Source organism: Salminus brasiliensis, chromosome 4 (assembly GCF_030463535.1).
Source record: "Salminus brasiliensis chromosome 4, fSalBra1.hap2, whole genome shotgun sequence".
Lineage (NCBI taxonomy): Eukaryota > Metazoa > Chordata > Actinopteri > Characiformes > Bryconidae > Salminus > Salminus brasiliensis.
In genome coordinates, this window is record NC_132881.1 from 35405128 (window position 1) to 35421577 (window position 16450).

General features: G+C 39.7%; 1 protein-coding gene across 2 annotated transcripts; it reads right to left on the minus strand.

Moving 5' to 3' along the window:
- Window positions 1–6589: 6589 nt before the first annotated feature.
- spef1 (sperm flagellar 1) lies at window positions 6590–15598 on the minus strand. 2 transcript variants are annotated; one of them, XM_072676997.1, is made up of 7 exons: window positions 15480–15598; window positions 12222–12333; window positions 11462–11612; window positions 11324–11366; window positions 9652–9727; window positions 9456–9552; window positions 6590–7600 (listed from the first exon to the last, which is right to left on the minus strand). In XM_072676997.1, the coding sequence occupies exons 1-7, from the start codon at window positions 15586–15588 to the stop codon at window positions 7484–7486; spliced, it is 705 nt and encodes a 234-aa protein (XP_072533098.1). In that variant the 5' UTR covers window positions 15589–15598; the 3' UTR covers window positions 6590–7483. The 2 variants fall into 2 exon arrangements, with proteins under 2 accessions (XP_072533098.1, XP_072533099.1); XM_072676998.1 differs by having other exon boundaries at window positions 15453–15565.
- Between the last annotated feature and the right edge of the window lie 852 nt (window positions 15599–16450).

The window sequence follows — 16450 nt, forward strand, 5'->3', positions numbered from 1 at the left end:
ATGGTTAAAATGCATTAAAAGGCAATACATATGCTACATATACCAAGAGGAATCAGTTCAGGAAGAGCCATTAATGTAACAATTGCTTAGATTAAAATGTAGGCCTATATATTAAACACAGACTCAGTTCCAGGACATGAAGTAAATACAAATTCAGATGAATACACATCAGATTCCACACTGTCATTTCTCTGAGCATTCCACAGTCTGAACTTTGGGGTAAATTTGCCTTCAAGGTCCACTCCTGGGTAGATTGGCAACGGTCTTTAATGTTTTCCACTTGTAAATGATCTTTCTGACCCTGTAGAATGATGAACTTCAGATCGTTTGGAACTGACATTATCCCCCTTCCCTGATTGATGGGCAGCAACAACTGCTTGTCTACAATCACTGCTGATGTCTTTCCTCCTTGGCATTGTGTTAACACATACCTAAATGCTCCAGACCAGCAAACTGGAGCACAGGGTCAACCCTGCTTTTGTTGGAGTACTACCCAGTGGACTTTCCACTAGATTTTGTAGCATTGCTGTGAGGACTTGATTGCATTCAGCGGTAAGAGCGTTAGTGAGGTCAGGATGTTGGATGATCACCACCCCATGATGATCACCACCCCCCCTCATCACCCAACTCCCCAACCTATCCCCCAACTCCCCAACTCATCCTTAAAGTAAGTATAGCCCACACCTGACATTAGGCATAGTGCCAATAGGTATATGTTTATCTGCTCCAGAGAATTCCTATTCTATTGGCAGCGCATCTCTAAAGGGACTAGACAAGCTGTGTGATTTTTCCAAAGGTCAACTGAGGGTGCAGTACATGCTTTTATACCATACTACCCGGCCTGCAGCCAAGACTTATTTATTCTTCTTCGACTTCTTGGCCGCTAAAAGGACCATGACAGCACCGCCTGCCCGGCCTTCTGCCACATCAGGATGGGTCATGTCTAGCTCTTGCTTTGGTCACTAGGAAACAGCCATTCTCATGATCCGATTTATGAATTGCTGGCGAAAGACAGAACAATCACATCCTGTGTTCAGCGTGGCCCATCGGCCTGTTCCCATCCCCCGGAGCAGTGTGCACTAACAGTCCAGCAGGGAGTCATGGGGTCTGGAAGGATGTGATATACACTCGGCCTGCCCTCTCTTAGCTAGGACAGTGTCAGCAGCCCAATTCTAGGGGATTTCTGAACCACATAGCACAGGGCTTGGGGAAAACAACATGGTAACATGAATGATGTTGCACATGACGTTGTTTTGCATTTTTTAAATCTCCAGCAGGGGAGTGCACTCAGTACAAGTTTGGCCAAAATGAGTGATACAGTGTTTTGATAGTAAGAAAGTAGTGTCCATGTTCTCTGAACAAGGCTATGGGATAACATGCCTTGGAGTGCCTTAATGCAGTTTCTATTGACAATGCAAAGCCTTTGTTAGCTTTGAGGTTTAGCAAATGACTTTGTTTTGACTCAGCATGCGGGCTAGCGAGCGTGTCATCACTACTAGCACAAAGGTGCTTTGTAGAAAGCTTGTCTTCACATTCCATCTGCTCAAGATTGTTTGTGTCTTGTAAAGGAGGGAGAGCGCAGTTGCCATTTTATAGCTTATCACTCACACACTCACTCACTCACACTGTACAAGAGCAACTCTGTCTTTAGTGAGAGTGGGTGTGTGAACTGTCCGTGAGTGTTTTTTTCCCCCCTTGGTTTTATCTTCACCACCGGTATCTGTTTCTGATAGCACTCCTGTGATAAAACCTCTGAGAGCTGTGAGCTAATCTCCTACTCTTTCTGAATTGTAAATTGTTCCTCTACATGTCATCATCAGTTCGAAATGCCATCCTGAGTGACTACTCATGACCACCCAGCTGCTGAAAGTGATGGTCAGGCTTACCTCTGCTTTACCATTACAGGATTGTTATATTCTGTGAGACTCATTTCCTGCATCATGGCTCTTCAGTTTTGGTCCTGGAGCGCTAGGTTGGTGATTTCCTTGCTCAAGCGCATCTGCTAAACATACACAGCAAAATTTGCCAGGATTGATTCAACAATGACAGTGTTAAATTGAGCACTCACTCACTCTCTCTCCTACATACAGTTTGTATTTTTTAGATTTTTTACATTCCAGTTATGATGGTTCTGTGAATTTTATGTGTTTCTACATGATGTTAATACATGACAATTGTCAGACTCTCTTTATCTCTTAGAACATAGGGTCATCAATATTGTGGTTCTTGAGGACCAGAGTCCAGCACAATTAACCAAACCCTGTAAATCAGAGGTGTTCATGCAGAGTGGTCTCCAAGCTGTGCTGGACTGTGGGTCTCCAGAATGGATGACCCTTGTCTTACAGTTAAACAGTTGTACAGGCTACACAGGCTCTATTGTTGAACCTTTGAGACTGATATATGTAAATGGCCTTGCTCTGATTGGCTGCAAACCATTGCACTAGTTTAAAGAGCAGCTCGACTGAAACCTTCCTTTACATTCCTTGGCATTATTGTGAATTAACAAATTAGACCACTGTAGGCCGAACAGGTGGATATTTTGCAAATGTGTGATGTCACAAAAACAAACATAAACAGTATTTACGTACTACATCAAACTCATTTAAGAAAACTAAGGACAATTTAGTTGTCCATGATATCAGGCTTTAATGCACCATTTTTTAATAATGCATGAAAAAAAATCTGATGTGGTCAGTCAGCTCAGCTCTGTCAATCATTTACTTCAAACGAAGTAATCTGTGATTTATGAGGGAGCCGTCCGTCAGACGTGTGTCTGGACAAGAATAGTCCATTTGTCCCAAGGGAATGGACAGGATGCGTCTTTAGAGAGACGGATAGGGCGTCTTTGCCACGAGCAGACAGCTTTCCTGCGGATTACGTTACAGCAGGACTTCACCACAGACAGGGCTCCAGCCGGCACATGGATTGGTACTTGGAAATACACCCGTAAAGTAAACGCAAAGCTTGTAAAGCACATCAGCAGTTATTTAGCAAAAATGTGTTGATCCTCCACTCTGTCTCATGCCTGAGGTGTTTATAATTTGTATGCAGAAAGGGGTCAGCTTGTCTGACCTAAGCAGAAGAACATGGGCAAAAAGGGTTAATGCTGACATGAGGAATGTTGGAACAGTGGCCAGAGGATTTATAACCCACTGATACACACAGCACACACACAGACAAATACACACATGTCCAGGCTGTTGTTCGAACCCCCCACCGTGTTGTGGTTCCTCATTTTCTGCTCTTCTGTGTCTAGTTAGCGTTTTGAGAAAGTGGGTTGCTGCATGGTGGGAAAGTTTGACTGGGAATGCTATTGTGCAGGATGTTAATGTGTAGGATTTCACTTCAACTTATTCAGTCTGTAATTATCAGATGGTTTGTATTAAACCTAATGGTCCTTCTTCGTTAATCTTATGGGAGTCACTCAGAGAGCATAAAACAAAGCACGGTTCTAGACAGCATAGTCATACCTTAATCACTGTGTGTCTTCAGCACTGAAAAGAAACAGATGGCTTTAGGGAGTCATCAAGGCTATCCTTTTCACGTGACCTCACAGGCAACAGAATCAGTCAAATTCTTTGTTTTAACTATTTCCTTTTTGTAGTTTGACATTGCAAAGCTCTAATGTTGTCTGATTTAAAGCATTCTGCTTCTGTTTTCCTTTTATTCTTATTTGTCATATTTTCACAGATTTTTTTCTTATAGAAATGAATGGGATGCAAGTTTGCACACCCTTCTTATGTCACCATGGCACAAATACACTAGTAACACTCAATCAGCAACATGTGGTAACACAGAAACCACTTTGCAACACCCTGGCAGCTGGCATCTAGTGACCCTTCTTAGCCACATCTTAGCCACACAATAGTAATCACATAGCAACCAGGGATGGGATGTCATAGCGAGTGCTATCAACCTCTGAGCAACACTGTATCAGCCACTAGGCAGCACCACAGCAGCCACCTGCAATACCATGCAGTAGCAACGTAATGGCACCCAGCTAGTAACAACTTAGCAACACCACAGCAACCACCTGGAATACCATAGCAACTACCTAAGATTAATGATGAGCAAACTTGTGTCTTCCTAAGCAGCACAACCATTCGTTTCTCTTTTGGGACATGCACTGTTCTAGGTCATTTTGCCAGAATCCTTTCAGAGGATTATGGGGCAAGAATGTGATTATCATTCCATTCCTTTTCATGACTTGTACCATCACACTCCCTGGCCTAGCATGATGTTCTCCTCAAACTTCCAAATGTCAATAAACACTCTTGAATGACTCTGACACCCCACCCTAATAATGTTGCACTGAAGTCTGTGTGTTTTGGTTTATGGATCATCTGCTCACAGTTAGTCATGAGGAAGCGATACCAACCCTCTCTTTCTTCTGTATAGCCTCCTGCACTGTGAGTCATATGTGTCAGTCTTCTAGGCCTTGTTTTAGTCCTTTGCACAAATATAGCTTTGTGCTATAACCCAATTTTCAGGCTAATAGGAAGGACTTATTATTATAAGCATTATGGTGAAGCTAACTGCAAAAATCTAACTATACATTAAATATTCTGGTATGTTACCATGAAAAATGTAAGAGAGTGAAGTTATCCTGCTTCTTATAACCACATCCTAGCCTAAAAGAATGAAGCCTAAATGCTTTATACCACATGAGGTTGTAATAACAGGACTAACTGTAAAAAAAAAAGAAACTACATATTTCCACATATTCTAATAGCCTAAATATAAAGTTAGCATGGGCAAATCACATGTAGTACATTGCATGTAAGTGATCCATACTGACATCCTGTTTCCTGGGCTTGTGTTTGCTCAGCCCCTGGAGCAGCAGAAGAACTAAAGCATACTTAAGGCTGTGAGTCATTGGCCTTCACCACTTACGGACCAATCAGGGCCTGAGCCCAAATTCCCCAGCTGCCCACTCGTTCAGCCTGCTGCTTCACCACCAGCTCAGAAAGCCAAGCTGAGACTGATGTTTTCTCTGAGGTTTCTGCAGAGGGCGGACATTAGTCTGAATAAATGCTGCATGAGAAAATACACACATTGGTGTCATTTCCTGGAGAACTTGCCACATCAGCTAGCGGTGGATGTGGGTTTATCAGCATCATTCACTGTAGTATGCTTCCAGGAACATTTTTAATACCTATTTATGTATTTCTAATGTAGGCTATATACATCAACAATCATTACATCTATTGTGATGAATTGGACCACTGAGTGTTCTTCATTTGAAATTACACTCATTTCGTCAAACAGTTCTTCAAACATTCTTTAGTATAGACAATGCTTCTATCTAGCACTATACTCATGTTGCATTTAATTACAAAATGTATTAAAATTGATTAACCCTTATGCTTCTACCAAAAAAATAATTTGTTGAACATACACTATGTGGACAAATGTTTGTGGACACCCCTTGCAAAGAATGCATTCAGCTAGTTTTACTTTATTGCTAATACAATGCTGTTTTCAATGTATAGAGGACTATTAGAAAAAACAGTTCCACTACTATTCAGTTTTGAGGTCAGTAGTATATAGAACCCTTTTTACTAAGATTGTACAGATGTATAGATGTAGTGACTGCTAGTATAAGACAACAGACTTGTGTCTAGGCCTTCTGCCAAAAGAAAAATGATAAAATTTAAGGAGTAACACAACAGTGTTTATACAGTAAAGCAGTGCAAAAACAGTCACCATTATGTGGGTCAGAAACAACCTCCCTTTGAAAAGCTTTAACTTTTGTCAGACATCTGCACTCAGTTAAACTCTGACCACAAGCACAGCAAAAAGGCTGGTGCTACAGTTAATACTTTCTTCTGCAGTATAAAATGATGGCACAATATGTGTTTATACTGTACGTAATATTTAGATCCATCATAAAATTTGTTTCTACACTAAACAGCCATAACATTAGCATCAGCATAAGTAAAAAACATTGATTATCTTCATCTACAGTGGCAACAGTCAGTGTGTTAAAAAAGCAGGAAAACGGGCAAACATAAGGATCTGAGCCACCTTGGCAATAGCCACTATTGTGATAGCTAGATCACTGGGTCAGAGCACCTCCAAAACATCAGGCAGGGCTTGTGGTGTATTCCCAGTATGCAGTGGTCAGTACCTACCAAAAGTGCTCCAAGAAAGGACAACGGGTGAACCGGCGACAGGATCATGGTCACTGATCCAATGGAGGCCCCACCTCACAGCTTACAGGAATTAACGGATCTGCTGCTAACGTCTTGGTGACAGAGACCACAGGACAAGTCTATGCCTTAAATGGTCAGATCTGTTGTGGCGGCACAGGGGGGGACCTACTCAATATTAGTGTTAATGTTATGGTTGATTAGTGTAAACATACACATTTATTTATTCATTTATTTTTCCTTTTGAAAATCGACTCAGTTGACAGATCAAATAAGCCACGGAACTTCTGTATAGCCCTTTGAGCTGATACCTGTGTGAAAATTGCTCTGTAAAATAAGGTTTATTACTATTATTATGAATATTAGCATTAGAAGTTGTAATAGTATTAATAGTACTAGTGATAATAACAACAGCATATTAATAAAAGGTATGTATAATATGAATGATTAATGATGCACTTTGTAAATAAAGCTGTCCAATAAAAAATGTATCTATATGTTTTTACTTTTCTCCAGCATTTGAACCTCTAGCTCTAGCTGCTCTGTACACTGTGGATGCTGCTCTGTACACAATAACTCTGGATGAATAGACCAATAGAAATGCTCTAAATTACTTGCCTTTAAAGTTCTGTAATTGTGGAGATGTTTTTTATTGGACAGCGGTGATATACAGATCAAAGTATTTTGTTAAAGTGGCAACTCATTCACAGACACACATAAAATGTCATTCATTTAAAACACACTCTCACTGAGCTGTAATATATGATGCTGTGCTGTAATATCACAATATGCTGCTGTAATATTACATATGGTTGCTGTCATACAAAAAAACTTGTGAATCTGGCAGTTGATCTTTACACTGAGTCAAAATGTCATGATGAATGGACTAACAGAATGGCTCCAAAATGACTTGGAATAAAATCTTGACAATAAAAATACGTTTTTTTCTGTCTCCTATAAGCTGGCATTTTGGAGATGCAAGGTTTTTGCATTACAACAACGATATAAAGCACCACACTACTTAACTCAAAGTACAGTAGTGATCTACTTACTTCAAACACACTTTAAAAAAAGTGTATTTGAATATTTTTATGTTTTAGACATACTATGATCATGCTGGTACATGGAAGGTTACTGAGGGTCAAAGTAATGATTCATTTGACACCATGGATGCTCATCATCAAATTCAGGTTAAACAGTGGTCATAAGTGGTAGCAATATGGCATTTCAAATTGTTACAATTTATGGAATGTAGTTCAATTCTTCAGTGTTTGTATGCCCTGATGCTATATTTTAGTGCTGTGTCCCTGAATATGCATCCCTCAACATACTCATGGGATGTGGTTGTGGCGTGATTTGTAGCGCTCCAAGTGTTTTGTCAGGTCCTCGATGCGCAGGTCCTTTAGGTGGACCAGATGCTCCAGCCTGTTCACCTTTATCTGTAATATCTGCAGGCAGAATAAGGGGACAAACATTCTCTACTCAGTGTAAAAACCAGACATGCAAGGACTGCTTACATAACAAGATTTACATGCTTAATTTAATAAAACTGAGTGTCTAAAGTCTGAAAGCTGGGCATAATGATTAGCATCGGACAGTGTCCATGAAGTTCAAATGAATACATTAGGGAGTACAGTACATTCACAACAAACCTTCAGTGTAATTACCTACCAGTGATCCTAATCATATCTACCTACCACATACATACACTTATATACAATTACCGACTGTAACAGAACACCACTGTCCAGATAATATTTGGGTAATGGGCTATTGAGAACAACAGTGTCAGGTACAGCAGCTTTGCTGAGTTTGTACCCATAGTTTTTACACTATATGCCCAAATGTTTGTGGACACCCCTTCTGATGGTGCCTATAAGTCCATGTTTATCTGATCCAGTGAGTCCTATTAGCAAATACACATCATCTACTATAAGTTGCATATATTGCACACACATCTTAAACCTAGGACCTAAAACAGGGTTTTGCTCTGGTCCTGAAAGGCCATTAAACTCATACACACCTGGTCCAACTGATCTGGTAATCTGGTAACTTGGTTTTATACAAATCAACAAACTTTTTTGAATGTTGTCCCTTAAAATACTGGGCATGAAAAGCCCTGGCCTACAAGGTAGGTGTTTCAGTAAATGTACATAATGTGTACCCTATCAACTTGACACACATATACTCACATATAATATATCACATATATACACATATAATGTTAGTGACACTGCTGTGCTGAGAATACTAGACATAATGTGGTGGTCCCTTTTCAATAAAGGACAGGGTGTGCAAGTGTGCAGTAATCAGTATAACTACAAAGTGCATCTGTATGGTAGATCTAGCAACTGCAAGTACTCAAACTAGAGCCATAAACCCAATCCAGGATTTTGTCATGACTGCTAGCACTTTCTGCCCACCATGTCATTACACTGTATAATTGGTAATTGGTGAGGTTGTGAAATTTGTGGTCCTTGGAGGGTTGTGATTTAAACACCACATACTAACAATGTACAGGTACACAATGTCTGCCGAATGCACCATTGAGACATATTCCGATCTAGGAACACAACCTTGCAACAGGCGTTTTTGGTCATTTTACTCCCTGTGCAATAGTATGTACTTAATTGCTCCATTGTTGCCCTATTGGTTGCTATGGTATAGTGGGTCCTAGATGTGACTGATTGGGGTGTTCAGTTCCTCATATAGGCAAGCACAACAGACTATTACTTAAGAGTCCTGGAGCAGGAACGCCAATAGTGCATTAACCTACCTATAACAAAAAGCATAAACAAAACAATGGAAATATTAAAATGCTAATGCTTGTCATTGCTTATTCTGCAAAAGTTAACAAAAGCTAAAAAAGGAGAAATGGCTATATATTTGCAAAACATGCAGTGACATAGGCCGATTTAGATATTCTGCTGACTCTGCCTACTGCATTACAGTTGCAACAGCAAGAGGAAGTAGTTTCACAGAGCAAAAGTGACCTGTGGCCTGTAACTTCTTGTTAGGACAGTGCAGGAAGGATGGATTTCCTCTTGTGCAACAGTGGTTTAACGTCACTTACCACCTGTCAGTGCATTCTTAGAACCAAGGTTGTTTAAGGTCTGACATTAAAACATTTGATCATTATTTAGTACTTCATAAAGTTCATTTGTATAAGGAGCGCATCTGTGTTTCATTATTTTTGAAGATCTCACATAAGAAAAGCAGCTGACAGTGAAAAGCATGCAGGCGCTGGAATAATGTACATGTACACTAATCAACTGAAACAAGCTTGTGTTTTTAGTACCGCACCTCTACAGTCTCCTGCAAAGCTAACAGAGCTTGCTCCTTCTCCTCCAAAAGCAAGCGAAAGGCTGGGTCCACATTTTGGCCTGATACTGCGAGAGGGCTGTGAACATTTTTAAATAAATGTTGTAAATACATGCAATATTCAAATCCCTTATAAAATTGTCTTTTTAAACAGTAAATAAAATGCTATGGTTAATACCTGGATTTGTGTGCCTTTTTCACAGGGGCTGCTGTCTTGTTAGAAGTGTCAGTAGAAACAGAAACCTGGCGAATTCCTGCAAGATTTGTTAATAATACATAAACAAAGCTGAAATAATAGAATACAGGTAGGTAACACTGACAGATACTAGCTTATATTGTCACGTATTATCACTGTCATGCATACATCTTTTAAAGTTTTAGAGAAGAGTGGGAATAAAATAATTGAAAAACTCTGGTAATAATTACATAACCCCTATGTAAAACTAATCCCGTCCAAATAGGGCTTTTGACATGATGTAATGGAATTTCATGATCAATAGAAATGCTTCCAAATTATTTGGAACATTATTTTTTCATACATCATTTCTTTATACATTAAAAGTTAAGAGTTGCTATTTTGGAGATACATAGTTTCCACCAGACCTGAACACTGAAAACTACCCTTACAATAGACTGCATCAACTTCCTGTCTCTTTCCAGTTCAGTGGTACACTCACATGTGTGGGGTTTTAATCGCTCTAGGGAATCGCTTAGCAGGCAAAACTAATCTAATTAGACTCTATGTGAACCATTAAACACGATGAGGTCAAAAGGACAATGGGAAGGCAAGGGAGAACCAGACTGCGCTCCGCTACATAGACCTGGAGACTTTTATTTGGCACTTAAGAGAGCTCTGAGTCATCAACACCGACTGCGTTTGACCTTATAGGGTCCCATGAGGGAGGGAAATGACTGAGACATTTCAGTAAGTAACAGCTTGAAGTTAGTAAGAAAAAACTGGCTTTTTTACTCAATACAAAATGCTGCACTTACATTACAATTAACATACACTTCATTCTGAGAAGATCTTTCCTTTGTGCCAGCAAAGGCATTAGGCCATGTGTGGAGTCTGTGGGCAGTGATAAGGACCATCTGGTGAAAAGAGCTGATATGAGGGGCTTTCTCCTACATGAAAAGAAGGAGCTGGCCTGGGCTGACCTCACTGAGGAGATGAGGCCACAACTAAGACCAGATGATGAGGTGTGGGAAACTGAAGGCCGACGGGGCTGGCTCAGTTCCAAGAAATAGAGAGAGCATAGACAAGGCTGTGGTGGTGTTGGCTTACTTCCAACATCTGCTAGAGTCTGTTTGTATTTGATTCGAATAAGCCTGATATACTTGTGAGGATCAATCGTTGCAAGTCTCATATTAGCGTCACATTATAAGACCACCTATGACGCATAGGCCTATGTTTGAAATATGATAAATATTAATGCGAAATAGATATTTGCCTCCAACACACAAAATAACTGTTAACAAGGCAAGACATATTGTATAGTGAATCATTAGGTCTTTTTGGTCAAAAAGGCATAATCCTATGTCTTTAAATCTAATGACAGTAAACGAATAGACACTAAGTTTAGAATCAACTGTAATGTGACAGTGAGGTCATTCTGACCACACAGAGCATCAGCATTTAGCTTCCCTAAAAACTAGTGCTGATCTATTCCCAGGTGATACAATATGCTGCTGATCAGTGGAATGGGTGAAATGAGCAAGCAGAAGAACTGCAAGAGTAGGATTTTTGGTGTTGCACTGTGGTGGAATGGGATGACTATCATGCAATGTGACCACATATGGCTTTTGCAACATCAATAAAGTTCAGACAGCATGCTTCAAGACAGACTTACCTGGTTGCGTTTTTTCATTTACAGTGCTGTAGTATTCTACATCCTACGATCAATCCAAACAGAAAAGGTTAATGATTTATGCACCAGCTAGTTTTAAAAAAGACACAGGCACACAACCATGCAGTTGCAGTAACTAACCTGTGTTCCATCCAGATTTCTTCCTGTTTGCTTGTCCTCTAGTCTCTCTCTAAGTGCACACAAAACTGGCTCAATGCTGCCTGGAGTGCTCAGCGCTACCTTTTTCACTGTGTCTTCTGGTATATGGAAATTCAGTTTGGAGAAAACTTTCCTGAAATGAGACCAAAATGTAGGCTACTCATTTCCAGTAACCAAGTTATACATTTCAGCTTCTCGCTGTGACTGTCAAGAAATGGAGAATATATAGGAATAAATAGAGAATAATAGGACTGTCAAACACTGTTTTTATGAGATTTTATTGCATCCTTGGTTTGAGGTCCAAAAACAGGCTGACTGGACATGAATCATAAGGCCTCATTCATGAAACCTATGTGCTTTTTTTTTATTTATAGAAGCGTTTCTGACATCTGGCGTAACCTAAGACCTGACATATAAACAAAAACTTCATACTAGCAGTGTTAGTTTTACCAAGTACTTTTACTAAAAGTATTAAAAAGGTAATTTATAAGCATGTATGCTTTATAAATGAGATCCCATATTTCAATGTAAAATATACTGACTTTAGAATCGACCCTAGGTCAATATCAAACATTCACCCCAAGCTGTCACATTAGATTATGTTGACTGCTGAAAGCAAAGATAAAGCCTAATGTCACACCCACAATCATTCCCTTGGGACGGTGTCAAGAGGAACCAGGGTCATATAAGCAGAAACTTGTTTTTCTCTCTGGCTGCATGAAAAGCAAATAAATGTGCTTGCCTGTTCAGAGTGTTCCAGTTACTCAGCTTCTGCTGAGTGGAGTGTGCGGGAGTGTAGTTGTGTAGATCCACCAGTTTGGGGTAGAAGTGCCTCACAACTTCAGCAATCATAACTACGGACAGGAAAAGTATAATTATGTGGTTCAAGAATCCTCACCAGAGGGCTACTTTTTCAGTCACCTTCAGTCATTCAGACATCTGACAGCGTTTGTAACATCTCTTTCTAATAGAACATGGACACAATGAGGGTGGAAACATGAGTATTCTTGTATTACATAAAGTGATAAGTTATAGTTGAGCATCTTTGGAACTGTCCTCTTAAAATGCTGTATAAAATATACAGTCTTGTGCAAAGGTTTGAGCATTGAACATTAGTTGAGAAGTAGTTAACATAACTTTTCAGCAAATTTGGACACCCTAAGCATGGCAAGGGCTTTATTTATTTTGACAAGGTCTCAGACCTTGATTAGCAAATCAGGCTTAAGGAACTGTCTGTAAAATAAACTATATATGCTATATACATCCCCCCCGTCTTCAAACTATGTGCTAACATCAATCAAACTTAGATTCCTTTAAGCAACTGTCTGAAAATTAAAATTGTTGACTTCCAAAAGGCAGGGAAAAAGTAATAGGCAGATAACCAAGCATTTTCAGCTTGTGTTTTCTTCACAGGGGAAGTCAAGATCTGGAAGAGAGAAGTGTTCATATACTGGCAAAACAAGACCCCATATGGCTGCCAAGAACCTGCATGAAAGTTTAAAGGGTCAAGGGTGTGGTGCACTGTTCCACTGTGCAGTGTTGCTTGCACTAACTTGATCTAAATGGAAGAGTCATAAGAAGGAATCCTCCTCAGACTGTCACAAAACATAGAACATCTAGAGAAGCCAGATTGCCGCCAATGGCATTGCCAATATTGCAAGCATGGAGGGAAGAATAAATTCTACAACAAGAAAAACAACAGCAAATCTGGGCTGCAAATGTCAAACCATCTGTGAAAAGAATGAAGCCAAATTAATCTACCTAAACAGACACATACTAAAGCTACTGGATTGGTCCTCACAACCCCAGACCTAAACATCATAGCAACATTTGTGAACAGACCGTAAACAGCCTGTGCAGCAAGACGACCTCAAAATATTTTAAAACAAGAGGCCTCCTACAAAGAAAAGTGTAAGAAAATGCATACAACTACAGGAGTTGATAGACTTTTAGCTGTTTTATGTCATTTGCAAGCTGTGATTTCCACCAAAGGAGGGTCCTAAATGTTGCCAAAACTTTTGCACAGGCCACATTGATGACGATATTTTCGGTGTTGTTATGAAAGACAGAGTAACATGCATTAGGATTTGCTAACAACATTGTGTTTGTTCATGTTTAATTGAGTAGTGACAGTGTGTTTACTTCTTATCTTTACTACTTCTCAATTAAAAAATGACTAAATGTGTCGTTTGGCTGAGGGTGCCCTTACGTTCACATAAGACCATAGATGCTCTAAAACCAAACAAACAGGCTATTCCTTTAAACAACGGATTTATTAACCATAGTGTCTACTGGGGCCAGGCAATGTGGGCTGAAGACTTCCTTTGGCTTTCTCAGAGGAAACTCCATCCAGATGTCGAAAGACATGTTGATCAGGCTATGTTGTTTTATTCCAATGCTCAGAAGTTTCATATTTGAGCTCTATATTCCAGACCACATAGATTGTACAACTGACGGTGGTTACTGAAGTTTTCCCAAAGGAAGCCGTATCATGTTCTATTTAAGTGTTTGCTTATCCCTTTCAGTGAATCCTGTCTTTTCTACCACTGCTCCAATTTTCTCCTCACTGATCCTCAAAGCATTTTGCCTTATTTTAAAATAACCTGTCACCAGAGTTGGTTTAGTAACACAGCAACATTTAGTTACATGCATTGAAGTAATGTTTTGAAATAGTTAGTATATTTATGAGGAAAGGGGGGTGTTTTGTGTTTAATTTCAATGTACAGACAGCTTCTGTATGGCTTTGCTGTTGCTCACATTCCTCACTTAAAAGATTTAGTAATTTATTTTAGACCAAAAAGATTCTGAAATAAAGAAAAATATCCTGGTCCTGGAGTACCAGTAACCCTTTTCCCTGGGTTTCCCTGCTCTAACACGCCCAGTTCACCTCAGGAAGGGCTTGTTACATAGTTCATAGTACATAGTTGACTGCATTGGGTGTGTTGTGTGCAGAAGAAACTGAAAAAAAATGTGCAGACCATTAGTACTCCAGGACAGCTGGTATAATGACTGACAACGTGTATAATGTAAATGTTACTCTGCAACCAACACAGGCAAAAAATAAAAAAAAAAACACATCCCACCTTTAGTCTTATCTAACAACTGGATAAAGTAATTGCCATCACAGCCAGTCGTCCTATATATAACATCCTACAAACATAGAATCATGGGTTAAGTGCACCATGATATTCCCTAGTAATTCTGGTCTGCTACATTTGGACTGAAAGGCCAACTTCTACAAGTAACAGTCCTTGTACTAGTATGGGTTTTAGCTACTCTAGCCATCTATCATTTAGACAGTAGTTCTTCTGTGACTGATACAGCTGGTATTTGGACCAGTCATCCGAAAGGTCCAAATGCCAGTCTGTTGTTGGGAAAGCTATTTAGTATTTACAAGATGGAATACTGGATACGTAAGGAATTTCCTACTTTTAGGACTACTTATTACTTTTTTTCATAGGAATTACTACTTTTTAAATAGGCAAAAAGATCTAGGTCTAAGTAGCCAACTTTATCTACAATAGTTTCATTTTGCTGACAGTATGACTTCCACATATAATCAGCCTTGCCTAGCTAACCTTTCTGACCCTGTTAGTGACAACAGCCTCATTCTTTCATTCACTCCAGGTGGTCTGGCCCCCTCATGTTAGCCAGATTAGCTAATGTAGGTGTGCAGAAAGTTGTCTCTTCTCTCTTTCTTTATCTGGATGGATCAACCAAGAGTTCAGCTCTCAGAAAGCAGCTCTCTCTGTTTTGGTTGCATGACCCAGCGCTAGCTAGATAAGAGGGACTCCAACCAGATACTCCATCTTACTGCTCTGGTCAGATTACCAAAAACACGTTTATTACTTAAGAAAGTATTACTGCTATTACTATTACTATTACTAATATTATTAATATTCGGTCATATACACCACATACACTTCTACTGTTAAAGTCATCAGGAAAGATGAGATATAAGCAGGTGAGTTACCAGCAGGTTAGCTAGCATAGCTACTACCTCCATCACTGAAGTCGCGCGCTATGTTTCTTTTAGGTCTGGAGAGGTTTATTTTGTCTATCCAGGCGTAGAGGTCCTGCAGAGCTTCTTCATCTAAGATTGTATTCATTGTGAAATGATTATTTTTACTGTATTAAAGGATAAAACATAAAACTTTTTCCGATTTTAGTCCAAAGTCTCAGCTTCGCTCGCATCTGGTTGTTTGAGCTGTTTCTAGGCAACCACAGTACAGCACGGGAGAGTGGCCAAAAAGGCGATTCAAGCTCCCTCTGACCTGTCCACGTACATCCGCAATATGTCCAAATGTTTGTGGACACCCTTCTATTGAATGCATATGTCTAACTTTTATTTAGCTGCACCCATTGCTGACTCAGATCGCGAGCGCGCACACACACACAAACAGCTTGTCTAGTCCCTGTAGAGAAGTGTTGACAATAGAATAGGACTCTCTGGAGCAGATAAACATGAACCTTTTGGCACCATGCCTAATGCCAGGCTTGGGATAGAGGGGTATAAAGCCCCCAGCATTGGGCTGTGAAGCAGTGACACTGTGTTCTCTCAATGATGGTTGGTGCACCATCCAATACTTCTGAGATGAGTTGGGGAGTTGGGGATGAGGTGACATAATGATCATCCAACATCTTCATTAACGCTCTTGTCACTGAATGCAATCCTCACAGCAATGCTCCAAAATCTAGTAGAAAGCCTTCTCTGGACAGTAGAGATAGTTACTCCAACAGAAGTCTTTTTTAATGCCTTTGATTTCAGAAGAAGCAGTATTTAGCATAGTATTTTGTCTATATAGTGTATTTCCAATATTTTGTCATGCAATCTATATAGGTATATATATCTAAAATTGCTACTTTACAGGAGAAGGAAAAGGGCTTCTTACTTGTCACTGAACATCAGTGTAAAACTACTTATTTAAAGCCTTTTTTGGAGCATCTCTATTGGTCCATGAATCATGAATA

What these genes read in the sequence shown, in the direction of transcription:
- spef1 (XM_072676997.1), bottom strand. Translation starts at nt 15,588, where the DNA reads ATGAATACAATCTTAGATGAAGAAGCTCTGCAGGACCTCTACGCCTGG. An exon ending in GCGCGACTTCAGTGATGGAG is followed by an intron (nt 12,334 to 15,479) that starts GTAGTAGCTATG and finishes TCCTGTCCGTAG; the next exon opens with TTATGATTGCTGAAGTTGTG. An exon ending in GAAATCTGGATGGAACACAG is followed by an intron (nt 11,367 to 11,461) that starts GTTAGTTACTGC and finishes GATTGATCGTAG; the next exon opens with GATGTAGAATACTACAGCAC.